Genomic DNA, 14,696 nt, shown 5'->3' on the forward strand with positions numbered 1-14,696 from the left:
CTTTTTATATCTCTCATTCTTTCAACATAGACCCTTAATGTTATCACAAAAAGTTCATGATTAGAGGCACAGCAGAAAATAATTAAGTCCAAAAAATTAAAGGGTTGCAAATCATATACCTACAATGAAAGAGGCCTATATCTTACATTCCTACTAGGAGAAATATCTGACCTAATCTATTAATCTTAAAACAACTACTGTCTAAAAATCATATTTGCACCAATGTGAACAGATTAATACGTTATCCAGGACTTTGAGATGAAAAGAATAAAGTGGATGGAAGAGTGGAAGAATAAATAAGAAACTTGTGATAGAAACAGAGTCTGCTTTTCCTCAGTGCTACTAAAGGTGTCAGCAAATGTAAATCTCAGCTGAGTCGTCTTAATTATTTATCAAACCACAGTCAGAAGGCTTATAGATGCTATTTGGGAGAAATTTATTACTTAGGATGGAGTTCCTCTAATTGTTAATCACAGCCCATTGGGTCTAACATTTTACACTGAAAATAAATACAGAAAGGGCCAGAGCGGTATGTTGCAAATAGCAAGGATAAGTATCATTTCTCAAAACCTATGCTTTATATATTTAAGCGCATATACATACACACACACACATACACAAACATACCTACTGGTTCACAGTCATTAGATACAAAGTTTTTATTCTGTCCATTTTTTTTTTTTTAAATTTTATTTATTTTTTTATTTATTTTTGACTGTGTTGGGTCTTCGTTTCTGTGCGAGGGCTTTCTCTAGTTGCGGCAAGTGGGGGCCACTCCTCATCGCGGTGCGTGGGCCTCTCACTATCGCGGCCTCTCTTGTTGCGGAGCACAGGCTCCAGACGCACAGGCTCAGTAATTGTGGCTCATGGGGCCAGCTGCTCAGCGGCATGTGGGATCTTCCCAGACCAGGGCTCGAACCCGTGTCCCCTGCATTGGCAGGCAGATTCTCAACCACTGCGCCACCAGGGAAGCCCTCTGTCGATTATTATAAACTAAACATTTCTATTGAAAATAAAGTTGGGTAGTATAAGAGGCAAGGAGAACAGGCAGTGTGAAGAGAAGGTACTCTTATTTTCTGTGTGGCTAACCTACAGAGAGCACACAGTATATACAAGGCATGATAATCTTCTTCCTTATTAATCTCCCTATTTCAAGTCTTTAAAATCTGGACTAATTATTTTTTTCTTTCTGTGTATTCAAATTAAAACTTTGAAAAATAACTGGTTTAGGTTTAACTCTTCCTTGAACTTATCAGCTTAAAATTTTTTCTTCGCCAAACGTAGACCACGAAAAATACTGCCTCCTAAGATTTTATTTTGTCCCTCTTTTACTCTTTTAATTACATTTAGTCTAGAGCTTAAATTCTTACTCAGGTTTGCATACCCAAAACACAAAAACTGAGCAAGCTTGGAATTTACAGATAACCATAAACCCTCAATCTAAAGTGGAAGCCAACTTTTTGAGGTATCCCCACTATAAGTTTGGATTTGAGAAAAATAGCCAAGATGTGAAAAAACTGAAAATGAGCCTCAAAATTCCTTATATTTATAGCTCTAGAGTACAAACTAACAGGTTTGGCAAAATTTAATCTATAGTAAGTAAAACCAAGCAATAAAAAGTTTCCTAATTTGAAAAATTAATGACAGCCTTTTCCAGTAAGGAAGTCTGCAGCAATATTTTTGTAATCATGCTACTCTTTAATTTAGGATCTTTTAAATACACTTTATTAATGTCAGTTTTTAAAAAATATTTGACCATTGCAAGGACTTAAATCTTTGTACCTCCATTTTATGATTACAATCCCACTACTAATTCAGACTAGAACTGTGTACTTGCTGCTCTACTTCCACCTTTTTTCATTAGAAAACTGCTCTTCATTGCTTTACTGTGATGCTGACGTTGCTTTTGTGGTGCTGGACGTTGAGTACAAGTTCGTCTCCCATTTCCACTTGGATGGGATTATCTAAAACAACTGCAGCTTGTTTCCAGTGGGAGGATTCACTGGAAGTATCCAACCTAATCTCATCGTCAAGGTACATATGATACCAAAAGGGAATGGCAGTCACTTGTCCAGATTTACATATGCATACCTAGGAAAATTAAGAAATCATGAAAATTTCATCAGAGTAAACAGAGCAGACTTGGATAAGTCTTTGTCTTTGTAGCTTTAGATCCAAATTTTATAAAGGAATATATTTAATCACCCAATTCAAATTAATACCAACCTGTTTTATTCACTAATATTTACCCAAGCCCATGTTTGGATATTGTTCAGAAAATTTAAGTCTTCAAAGGAAGTGGCTAAAACTATTTTATGTATGTAAAGTAGTATATAGTTTAAGATAATTCTGAATATGACAAGAGTAATCATTTTATATTACCTTTACTTCTCTGTTAGAGGTGTTCAAATATGGCGTCATTAAGTCTAGTCTTAAGAGTTCCACTGGTTTGCTTAAAGGTATACAGGGCAGCGAGGATAGGTCCAAAAATACACGTATAGGTACCTAAAGAAAGTATAAAATTTTCACTTTTACTCAATTCTTTTTTTGACCAAGTCTCGTTAAGTTTCCTGCTTTGTACTTCGCTCAGTATGATATAGTGCTTTTGACATCTATTACCTCATTTAATTCCCACATCAACCTTAAGGCATAAGGACTTCCATGATTCCGTTTTACAGGAAGAATGAACAAACCAAGGTTTGAGGCTGGTTAAATAATTTTCTGTGATTTCAATTATCTATAGATTCTTCACTTGGATGAAAGCAAATTTTTACTTAACCAGGCAGCTCCAAAAAGTTTAAGCCAAGGATGTGCTTATGTGTGAAAGATGAACTAATAAGCAGATAGTACAGTAAGCCCCCTACGTACGATCAAGTTCCGTTCCAAAAGCACATTTGTAAGTCCAACCAAGTTAGCCTAGGTACCCCACTAACACAATCAGCTATATAGCACTGTACTATAATAGGTTTATAATACTTGTCACACAGATAATGCATAAAAAACAAGCACAAAAAATAAAGAGAACATTTTTAATATTATAGTACAGTACCTTGAAAAAATGATCCAGTAATGTCTGGGTAGTAGCTCCTTTTTTCTCATCACAGATGAAACAGTAGCGCTGGATTGCATTCTGAATGGCTGCTGCAACCTTCGTGGTACCGTTCTACATTCGAGTCCTCTGCCTCAAAAACTAACAGTGCCCCCCCAAATAAAGAAGATCCCCTTGCCACTTCCTGCACTGTGAATCTCTTCTGTTCTTCAGTCTCTTCTTCCTCTTGTCTCTCTTTGTCCTTTCTCTGGGTCAAAGAGAATTCAGGAAATTCCCGGGCAGCTACCGTATCTGTACTCACTGCCTTGCCGCTTTTACACTGTGAAGGTTGGCTCTAGCCTTGAACCGATGAAACCAGCCATGGCTGGCATTAAAAGATGTGCCCTCTGATTCTTCGCCATGTTTCCTCTTCAAGTCTTCATAAAGGCTTCTAATTTTCTCTTGCATCAGCATTAAGCTGAGCGGGACTCGACACGGATGCCGATCCTGCCTCCACACGCTGAGAAGTTTCTCCATCTCCTCCATCACTTTTCCACGCTGCTTCTTCGATATTATTGACATCATCGGCACAGCAGACCTCACATGTTCCATGATCTTGTCCTTGTTCTTTAGAATCATGCTGATGGTTGAACGATTCACGTTATAAGAATGAGTGATGTCTACCATCTTTTCGCCTCACTCCACTTTCAACTGTTTTCTCTTTTGTTTCCATCGTTATCGCTTGGTGCCTTCTTAACAGTACCAGCTACATCACTGCTGCTTTTACGCTTGCTTCCAGACATCTGGGCTTGAAATAAAGATACTGTACCACTGTACTCTATACAGTATTGTAAAGTACACAAAAGCACAACCACTTGTAGAGGATGCACGCACATGACAACGTACGCCAGACACATGAACTAACTTAAGTGATTGGACATGCGAACGCACGTTCGCATCTTTGAAAGTGCGCAACTTGAAGGTTCATACGTAGCGGACTTACTGTACAACATTAATTATTGAACTGTTTGAGCAAATATGCCAAATTCAGCCAAACAGCTAATAGTGAATTTCATTTTGAAAATAGGTTATTTATCTAGAAGGCAGTGGTTCTCAACTTTGACTGCAAATTAAAATCACCTGAGGAGCTTTTAAAAAGCCCAACTGCTCAGGCCACACCTCAGATCCATCTGGGGTTGGGATCCAGATATCGGTAGTTCTGAGTACAGTCAAGGTTGAGAACCACTGCTATAAACTGTTCCATCAATTTTAGTAGCAATGGACACTTCCTACTAATAACTTTTAGCCTTCTCATTTGAAATAGAAAGGAAACTGTTTAAAAAGTGTTCTCTTTCCTTTAAATATTAGAGAGCAACTGTTCATGGTGAGAAAGGACACATATATCAACCTCTCCCTGGGCATCCTTGAAGGCATCCAACCTTTCCTCCACATAAAAACAGCAATGCCATGCCATTTCCAGGACTCTTGCCCTGTATCCCTATTTGTATCAGTCACCAGAAGAACAGCCCTAGATTCCTGTGTCACCTCTCATCACCTGCACTCTAATCCCCACACAGCTGTACCCATCCCTCATAATCTGTCCTCACTTGTTTCTTAACCTAGCCTACTGGCCACTCCTGTCATCTTTGCTAATTCCTTCTTAGATTTCCAATGTAGAGCTCATAACTTTGTGAGTTCTCTAGAATTTAGTTCTCAGCCCTCTTCTCTTTCTACACATCCCCAAGGTGATTGCATCCCATTATTCTGGCTTTAAATATCATCTACCAAATCTGACTGCCCAATTTACATCTCCAGGCTAGCTATTTCTCTGAATTCTTATCCAACTGCTTAATGACCCCATAAAAACGTTAAGCACAACCTGATCCCCCTGTTATTTTCCCCATATCAGTAAATGGCAACTATCCTTCCAGGCGCTTTCTCATACCCCATGTCCCATCTATCACAAAACCTACCTTCAAAATACATCAACCATCTGACCCCTTTGCACCACATCCATTGCTACCACTCTAAGTCACTACCACCTCTCTCCTGGATTACTGCAGTAACCTTATGCCTCTGCCGGCTCTCCATGGTGGTCTACTCCCAATACAGCAGCCATAGCAAGCCTTTCAAAACAAGTCACACCTTATCACTCCTCTGGTGATGCCCTCCAGTTGTTTTCCACCCCTTTCAGAGTAAAAGCCAAAACCTTCACCACGACCTCTACAGGAGGCTCTACAGGATCTGGCTCCTAATACTTTTCTCACTGCATCCTTCATCCGACTCTCCCTCATGGTTTCCTGCTGTTTCGGAATACTCCAATCATGCTCTTGCCTCAGGTCTTTGCACTCGTTGATCCTTTGACTTGTATATGGTTTGCTTCCTTATTTCTCTCTGGTCTCTGCTTAAATATCACTTATCCTTGAGTCCTTTCCTCAGGCATTACCTAAATAGAATATCCCATCCCTCCAACTCCCATTCTCCTCTAGCCTTCTCACTTCTCACCATCTATCATACTAATCTTTCTACTCCTTTGTTTACTGTCCATCTCTTGTCTCTTTATAGTCAATTTGAATGTTAGCTCCATGATATGTGAAAAATATATCAACCATGAAACATAAGCTGTGAAGGAAAGGAGGATATGAGATGGGAGGCAGGGTGAAAAGATGGCAGGATTAAAATATCATAGATTCTGATGGAATCGAAGAATTGCTGATGTCAGGATCGGGAGAGAATAAGCTAGAAAGATAGGAGATGGTAGTGTTTTGGGACCACACAAAGAAATAATTTAAACTTCTCTGTCTTCTGCTAAGTGTATTTTGTTTATTAAACTCTCCAGAAAAACTAAGTAAATAAACTAAAACCTTAGTCTGCTCTGAAAAAATCATTTACTCAACAAATTTATATTTGTTTAGCAAGTATTGTTCATGGAAGATCTAACAATGCATATTCAAGAGCTTACCATCTATAGCCTTTTGATAAAAGGTTTAGATATCACTCCTTTAATTCGGTACTCAACATCCCACTTCCCAAAATGTCGCTTTGGCTTACACAGCAGATCCCACCTATTTCCAACCCCACACCTCTTCCCTAGACATTACATCCACTCCCACAGTTATAACTCACAAATTTTATTTTGCTGCTAGTAGCTCTGCCAGCACCAAATCCTTGTTTCCCAAAGAGCAACTAACCCCTTTCCTAGGCTCCTCCATTCCGGCTCCCTGCAGCCTGACTGCCCAGACGTTAACTGCTCACACCTGTCACCTGCCAGCCGGAAGTCTCACTGTGATTAAGGGTTCATGTTTAGAACAGATGTCTCCTTCTGGCGGCTGCTTTTATGGACAAGGAGCACACTTTTTCATAAGACTAAACCCAGTACCCTATTTTCCATTTACAACAGTGGTTCCGAGCAAAATCTATAGACTTTTGTCAGTAGGAACAACAGAATTCCTCAGCTATACTAACCCCTAGGTTGATTTTTACCAGTAGTAAGTTCCTTTGCTACAGAAAACTGATTACCATCCCAATCCAGCTAAACATAGTGACTATAAAACTACAGAGAGAGATAAGGCAGACTGTGGGCGACAGCCAAGTGGTTGAACTTCTCTTCAAAACACTTACCCGAAACTGGTTAATGAAAGGTGCGATATTAAATCCAAGAGTTCGTTCTGTTCCCTGCACAGCGTTCTCCTCCACCAGTGTCTGCGATTCCACGAGCAACCCAAACATCAGCATGTACTGGGGAAAGATCTTACCTCCAGACTGTAGCAAACACCTGAAGGAAGGAAAAGTGCTTTAAAAAGCATCCTGATTCTCCACGTTCTGTAAGTATCAATAACTAAATCATGACTAATTGGGGAGCTACAGATTGTATATAATCTAACACACTTTAGACTGGTAGCTGGCTGGTAGCTCAGAATGGCAGACCGCTTGAAAAGTAACGGGTCAGCTGGATGGATACAAGTTTTTACATTAAGGAAGAATCATCAATGGCTATTAAAATTAGTGGGTAAGGGCACTGATGGCACAGTGGACAGGACTCCACGCTCCCAATGCAGGGGGCCAGGGTTCGATCCCTGATCAGGGAACTAGATCCCACATGCGTGCCACAACTAAGAGTTCGCATGCCACAACTAAGGAGACTCGGAGCCACAACTAAGGAGCCTGCCTGCCACAACTAATGAGCCCACGTGCTACAACTAAGGAGCTGGCGAGCTGCAACTAAGGAGCCCGCCTGCTAAAACCGAGACCCAGTGCAACCAAATAAATAAATAAATGAAATGAATTAAATGAATAAATTTAATAAATGAATAAATTAAAAAAAATACTAGTGGGTGAGGGAATTCCCCGGTGGTCCAGTGGTTAGGACTCTGCACTTCCACTGCAGAGGGCACAGGTTCGATCCCTGATTGGGGAATTAAGATCCCGCATGCCACGCAGTGCAGCCAAAAAAAAAAAAAACCAAAAAACTAGTGGGTGAAAGTTTGATTAGGAAAAGGATATTTACATAGTCTCAAAGTATCACCCCCATAAATGACTTACTTATTACAAAGGGAAAATAGCAACTTAGGGTGGAAAAACCTAATGGATACAACTTAAACTAACTGATCTAAATTCACAACAACAATATGGGATAAAGCAACACCATTTGCCTTTGTGACAAAACTTCTGTGGTATTCCTCTGTAAAATGGGTAATCTGACTCTAGTAAGAAACATGAGAAGCATTCCACAAAATAAAAGGCCTGCACTTTTCAAAACTGCAAATCTCATGAAAGACTAAGGAACTCTGGGCATATACCCAGAGAAAACCATTAATTCAAAAAGACACATGCACCCCAATGTTCACTGCAGCACTATTTACAACAGCCAGGTCATGGAAACAACCTAAATGCCCATCGACAAACGAAACGAATGGATAAAGAAGATGTGGTGCATACGTACAATGGAATATTATTCAGCTATAAAAAGGAACGAAATTGGGTCATTTGTAGAGACATGGGTGGACCTAGAGGCTGTCATACAGAGTGAAGCAAGTCAGAATGAGAAAAACAAATACCGTATATTAATGCATATATGTGGAATCTAGAAAAATGGTACAGATGAACCGGTTTGCAAGGGAAAAACAGAGACACAGATGTAGAGAACAAACATATGGACACCAAGGGGGGAAAGTGGGTGGGGGGGATGAATTGGGAGATTGGGATTGACGTATAAACACTAATATGTGTAAAATAGATAACTAATAAGAACCTGCTGTATAAAAAAATAAAATTAAAAAAAAAAAAAAAAGACTGAGGAACTGTTCCAGAATAAAGGAGACTAAAGAAACTAAATGCAATGTGCGATCCTAGATTGAATTCTGGACCAGGAACAAAAAGGCTATAAAGGATATTACTCCAACAAATGGTGAAATCTGAGTAAGATTTTTCCCTTAGATATCAGTACTGTGTCCATGTAGATGTCCTAATTTTGTTAAGTGTGTGATGCATATATAAATGAGTGTCCTTTTTCTTACAAAATACACACCAAGGTGTTTAGGGGTAAAAGAATACGATATCTGGAACTTACTCTAAAGTGTTCAGAGAGAATACTAAAGCACATGTGGCAAAACAGCAGCAATTTGTGAATCTGGGTGTAAGGTACATGTTTGGTTCTTTGTACTATTCTCTAACTTCTCTGTAAGCTTGAAATTTTTTCAAAATAAAAAGTTAAACACTCTGAAAGGGTAAAAAAAAAGGTGATTAAAAATCCAAACACTCTATTAAAAGTATGAATAAAGGGCTAACAAAACCCTTTCTCCTCCTACAGTTGATCCTGGATTCACCTTCTGTTTCCCTGGAAATCCCCAAAAGGTGGAATGTCAGCTGTGTTATCAGCAACACTGCTTATGATTTAAAAAATTTTTAAATGTCTCTTAATAGGTAGATGCATCTGGATTGAGAAACTATAAATGCCTGATGGGAAGCCACACCACCTCTGGGCTTCCCTGAGTGTGGGATGACTTGTAACCACGTGTTCCTATTGCTGGGACTTGGAAGCTATGCCCCGGGGAGAAGTTCCTATGTGAGATGTAAGGCTCTTAAGCCAAGGCAGCTCCCACGCCCACACACACAGGGCTGTTTCCACACACCTGAGCTGTGTGGGAGGCACGAGCGCGGTGGGTGGGTCACCTACTGCCATCAAAGGAAACGGACGTGGAGGATACTGTAAGGCACTTTCATCGTTCGCCACATTTACAATCAAACGTTAAATCCCTCATTTTTACTGAACATTCCAAGTCGGTTTCCACTTGAACTTCTAGGATAGGCTACTACAGACAGCTGGACTTTGTATTATCTATTGTATGTATCTTTCATAGTAAGCTTTCAGTCTTAAATACTTCTAGTCAGTAAGGATCTATTTATAAAATTACAGGACTAAATGTTTGACCAATGCGTATCTAAAAAAATAGTTCCTGCAAGTTTCTAAAATTGTACGCCATGCGGTTTCCCTGAATAGATCACTGAAATCTTGACAAACTATAAAAACACCCCATTCCTCAAAACCACTTTGGCCCTTCTGCTCTTAAGTTAGTTTCAAATTCTTCATTCTGCTTTTAGTAAACTGATTATCTCAACCATTTAAAAATGTCTAAAACCAGAACAACCACTGAATTATAACAACAGGACATGGTAACGAAATGTAATACATGTCCCTTGATTAGAACCTAGACTGGGGAGAAAAAAAAAGCAATAAAGAATATTACTGGGATAGCTGAGAAAATTTTCATACAGACTACCTACTAAATAATAGTATTTTATCAATGTTAAGTTTCCTGAGTGTGATAGTATTGTGATATGCAGAGGAAAGCCTTTGTTCTCAGGAGATACACGCTAAATGTTAAAGTAAGGGGGGAGGTCATGAAGCCAACTGTTCACTGTTCACTGTTCACTGTTCACTTTTACTTTTCTTGCATTTTTTCTTTAAGTTTGCAATCTTTCAAAATAAAAAGCTGACAGAAACGTTTACAATAAGTACACACAGGCTGCTCTTCCTAAAGACTAGGTAATAGGGAGCCAAATCATAACCAGGTCATTTCATGAGCACAGAATCAGCAAAGAAAGTTAGAGACGACTCCTTGAGTGTAATGGCCTCAGTCTGACTTAGACAAGTCATGATCCGAAAGCAGGATAATCTCTCCTCACTAAATATAAGTACATGATCATTTAAGTTGTAGTAAGTCCTTATATATATATATATATATATATATATATATATAGGTTAGCCCAAAAGTGGACTCCACTCTGACTCCAATGCTTTATTCATTTTTGTTATTCCTTTCCTACCAACTTTTTAGCATTTTAGGTGAAGTCTGGTAGAAACTGAATCTCCACAATTAGTAAAATTACATACCGCAACAAAAACCACACAGCTGTTATCAAACTTCCAATCTATACCTTTACCAAAACAGAAAAATTTTAACATCTTCCTAAATAAGTGGAGAAACTTACCCATTTTCTTCAAATGGATGAAGTTTAATCCTGACAACCCATGTTATTAAATTTTCTAAACAACTGAAGTTATCTGCTAATTGTGATCCATTTAAATAAAAACATCTAATTTTTCTTAACATCACGAAGTCTCAAATGAGAGACCAGCCACAGAGCTTTGCGTTGCTTGACTAATTCCCTCCACCCCCAAATAGCCACAAAAAGGTAGCGTTCTCTTAACTCAGCAAACGAAAAGCACATAGGTTAATAAAAGCCAAACTTCTAGCCATAAAGGGAGGGAGGGAGGGCAATACCATTAGGTCATTTAGGGGGTAACCAGAAATCAGGCTAAACAAGATGTCAAAAATACATCTGCTGGGGCTTCCCTGGTGGCGCAGTGGTTGAGAGTCCGCCTGCCGATGCAGGGGACACGGGTTCGTGTCCCGGTCCGGGAAGATGCCATGTGCCGCGGAGCGGCTGGGCCCGTGAGCCATGGCCGCTGAGCTTGCGCGTCCAGAGCCTGTGCTCCGCAACGGGAGAGGCCTCAGCAGTGAGAGGCCCGCGTACCGCAAACAAACAAACAAACAAACAAAAAACATCTGCTGAACCCTGTAGAGTCAGAAAAGGTGAATCAAGTACTAACAACCATGCAGAGATAAATACTACACAAAAGCAAGTATGCAAATTATTTTAAAAGGCTGTGTTCACACTATTTTAATCTAAGATCTTAACTCAAATCCTTCTTAACTCAATGTTACCGTTACTGACAAGAATGCTTCTTAGTCATAAAACAGTAATCGTCTTGCAACTCCACTTAGCTTTACTGACACTGAGTGGTTTGTTGTCACTTACACCACTGCAGCTGCCAGACTCCTCAACGGAATCCTCTGCAAAGCCAAGTAATATCTCTGAACCATCTGTGCCTTCAGAAATAAAAATATATATATATATATATATATGTTCCAACTCAAAACTCTAACCATAAATGGCAAAAATTCTGAAGAAACTCTTCGCTGTTTCCTTGTGATCCAACACGAAGTGTTTTAAAATGGGTTTAAATAAAAAAAAGCTCACCAGGCTTTTAAACTTTCTCCTGTATTTTAATCTAGTATGACTGAATAAAAGTTAATAACGAACATTTTAAAACAATGTTAGCAAAGGTAACGGAATACTTCAGTTTGTGTAGTGGCTTATTTTTTTTCCTTGCCTTTTTTTGGGAGGGTTGGTATCCAGTGAGACAGATGCCCTTTATCCTTATCCTAAATACAATCTATCCTCCCAACCCCTAAGTGCATCCTCTTTGACCAGTCATGAGGCCTCCCCACTGTCAGCGGCTAAAGATAATAATAAAAGTCTTGGGTGGGAGTCGCTGCACACCTCTGGCCCCAGAAGCAAGGGAAGCTGACGCCTCCAGGAACACCTGGTAAGGGGCCTGTGCAGGAGCTTCGGCTGAAGGGCAGAGCACTGGCTCTCCACTGTTGCTCAGGAGCTGTTCTGCGGGACCGGGAGAACACTGGCTGAAACAGTGATCGCGGGTGCTACTAGCATTTAGCTCCCAGAGGTGCCAAACATCCTGCAACACATAGAGGATAGTCCTACCTAAGAACTGACCCCACCCCACCCCCTAAAAGACCGTCCCACCCAAACTGCCAACAGGACCCCTCCCTCTGCTGAGAAACACTGAAGGGGAACTATAGGCAGCTTTACATAAGTTGTTTCCCACTAACATAACCAATCAGTCCATCAATGGATGGATAAGCAAAATGTGACATATACATACAATGGAAGATTATTCCACCTGAAAAAAGGAAATTCAGACATATACTACAACATGAATGAACCTGAAGGACATTACGCTAAGTGAAGTAAGAGTCTCACACACATACACACACACACAAAACCAACAAATACTGCATGATTCCAGTCATATGAGGTACAGGAGTCAAACTCATAGAAGCAGAGAGTAGAATGGTGGTTGCCCGGGCCTGGGGTGGGGTGGGGGGGTGGGGGTGGGATGAAGAGTTATTGTTTAATGGGTATAAAGTTTCAGTTTTACAAGATGAAAAGAGTTCCGAGGATGGCTGGGGAAACGACTGCCCCACACTACAAAAATATTTAATACCACTGAACTATCCACTTCAAGTCGGTTAAGACGAAAAATTTTATGTGCATTTTACCACAATAAAAAAAATTAGAAAAAGAATTAAATCAAAACTAAAAATAAATAAACCATTAGGTAAATTGTACACCTTTCCAAGGTGATTCTACCAAATAAGTCAAACCTCATCTGTGTCAGAAATTCGTAGGGCTGAAATGCCTTCAAAGGCATCTAATCCAGTATCCCTCATTTTATAGATGAGGGAAACTGAGGACGAGAGATATTAAATGACTTAAAAAAATGTTTACTACTTCAGGAATTCACAGACAAATCTGAGACTAGATTCAAACACACCCTTCCAGCTCCTTGTTCTATACTCTACCTAAAGTACATCTGTTTAAAATTTTAAGAGTGTATGTTTCTATTTATATATGTCAGACCTCTATATCCCCATAATTTGTGATATGTACAAGATTGTTTTAAAGACTAGAAAATGGCAGTGATTTTTACTAGTTACCTCATAAGAAAAGATAAGTGTGGTTAACAAAAGAAAATGCATATAAAACCTAAAATATAATTAACTATATAAGCAAATTTTTTTTCCTGAACAATTTGCCTTTTGCTATTGCAGTTTGGTCTGCATTTCCACCACTGCTCCTGTACTACAAAACCAGCCCTGTTCATATACCACACAATTTAAAACCTATAAATTCATTCTACTTAAACTTGGGCCCCCAAATATTCAATATTGCCATCTTTTCAGATATGAGCAGCACAACTGAAGAACCTGGAAGCTTAGCCAGATTTGCTTTCAATTTTAAATACTAGGGTCAAGTTTGTCGCCAGTAACCTAAACTGAAGGGCAAATTCCTTAGGGACAGAACTGTACTATAGAGATTTTAGGACCTAAAAGGACTAGGACTTGTTCCCAAGCAGCACTCTGCTCTCCCTATACACCATCAGATGCATACTATATGTTTCTCATCAGTTTTTCTTATAAAGATGAAATTTGATTTTTCCTTATTTATCCTTGAATGTCTTATCTGTTCTTACAGAGCTCTAATTAATTCCCTATATTATACATAGGCAGTCCAATCCCAACGCAGGCTCTCTTCACACCTGCAGGGCAGAGGATCCTTTAAAGAAAAAAAAAAATTCAGTAATGACATGCACAGAAAGACAAGAAGTCACAGGCCCTGAAAAGCAATGCTTGAGGAACACTCGATGATCACGACTCATTTGTGCAGTGACACTATTAAAGAACTAAAAGAACTTACGTGAAGTCTAAGCCAAAGGTTGTATTTTGTGTTTTACCTGGATATTGCCGCTTTTTCCATTATTTCCTGCTGAAGGAGCCCAGATGGCTCAATGACATCCAGTATAATTATACTCCACAACTTGTCTGATTTTGGCCTTTGCAACACAGCGGATTCATCTTCCACATGTCTCAACCAAAACTCAAGTGTTTCTTTAGGAAAGTGATTGGCTTCAGATATGAGGTCCAGAGTCATACGATGCTGGTCTTTCTCCACAGAACTGTAAGGTTTAACCTGCCCGAGTGTGCCAGCAATTATAGGCAGAATAGAGAAGCCCTCAGACACATCTAACACATACAAAGGTTCAGGGATGCTCTGTGCAGAATTATTCTGTCCACTTTCACAGCTCATCTCGTTACTCTGACACTGGGTATCCATGGCCTGACCCCGTTTCTCCAGAGTTAGTGAAGACAACACTTTCTTCATTGCCATTTTAAAGCCTTCATGGTATGGGATGTTATTAAGCAAAGCAATTTCTGTGGATTCCAAAACACAAGTCTGCTCCACAGCATCTGGTTTACTGGTCTGAAGATTGGCCAGGGCACTACAGAGCTCAGCCTCATTTCCTAAAGGCAGCAAGTCTTTATTCTTGGTAAAACTTTTCCCAACATCCATTTCATGCTCCGAATTGAAGACACTGATACTCTGGATTCTTAGGTAACAATCTTGACAAGACACTTCCATCATCACCTGGTCCCCAGGCTTTATCCAGTAGTCTTCATAAAACAGGAAGAAAGGAAAAAAGTTGTAGTTGATGAATACGAGTGTTTATAAGTCTGAGGAT

General features: G+C 39.6%; 1 protein-coding gene and 1 non-coding gene across 2 annotated transcripts in view; one reads left to right on the forward strand and one right to left on the reverse strand.

Annotated features, from left to right (window-relative positions):
• Nucleotides 1–1,677: 1,677 nt before the first annotated feature.
• PRMT9 (protein arginine methyltransferase 9) overlaps nucleotides 1,678–14,696 on the reverse strand; it is a 29,433-nt gene continuing 16,414 nt past the window's right edge. The window contains exons 9-12 of the mRNA XM_060147139.1: nucleotides 13,911–14,628; nucleotides 6,650–6,803; nucleotides 2,383–2,505; nucleotides 1,678–2,091 (exon numbers count right to left, since the gene is read on the reverse strand). Of these exons, the coding sequence (XP_060003122.1) occupies nucleotides 1,876–2,091; nucleotides 2,383–2,505; nucleotides 6,650–6,803; nucleotides 13,911–14,628 (1,211 nt within the window). The 3' untranslated portion in view covers nucleotides 1,678–1,875. The remainder of the gene's footprint in view (nucleotides 2,092–2,382; nucleotides 2,506–6,649; nucleotides 6,804–13,910; nucleotides 14,629–14,696) is intronic.
• TRNAG-UCC (transfer RNA glycine (anticodon UCC)) lies at nucleotides 7,373–7,445 on the forward strand. The gene has a single exon. It is a non-coding gene; the product is annotated as a tRNA-Gly (tRNA).

This window comes from Lagenorhynchus albirostris, chromosome 4, assembly GCF_949774975.1.
Source record: "Lagenorhynchus albirostris chromosome 4, mLagAlb1.1, whole genome shotgun sequence".
In the NCBI taxonomy this organism is placed as follows: domain Eukaryota; kingdom Metazoa; phylum Chordata; class Mammalia; order Artiodactyla; family Delphinidae; genus Lagenorhynchus; species Lagenorhynchus albirostris.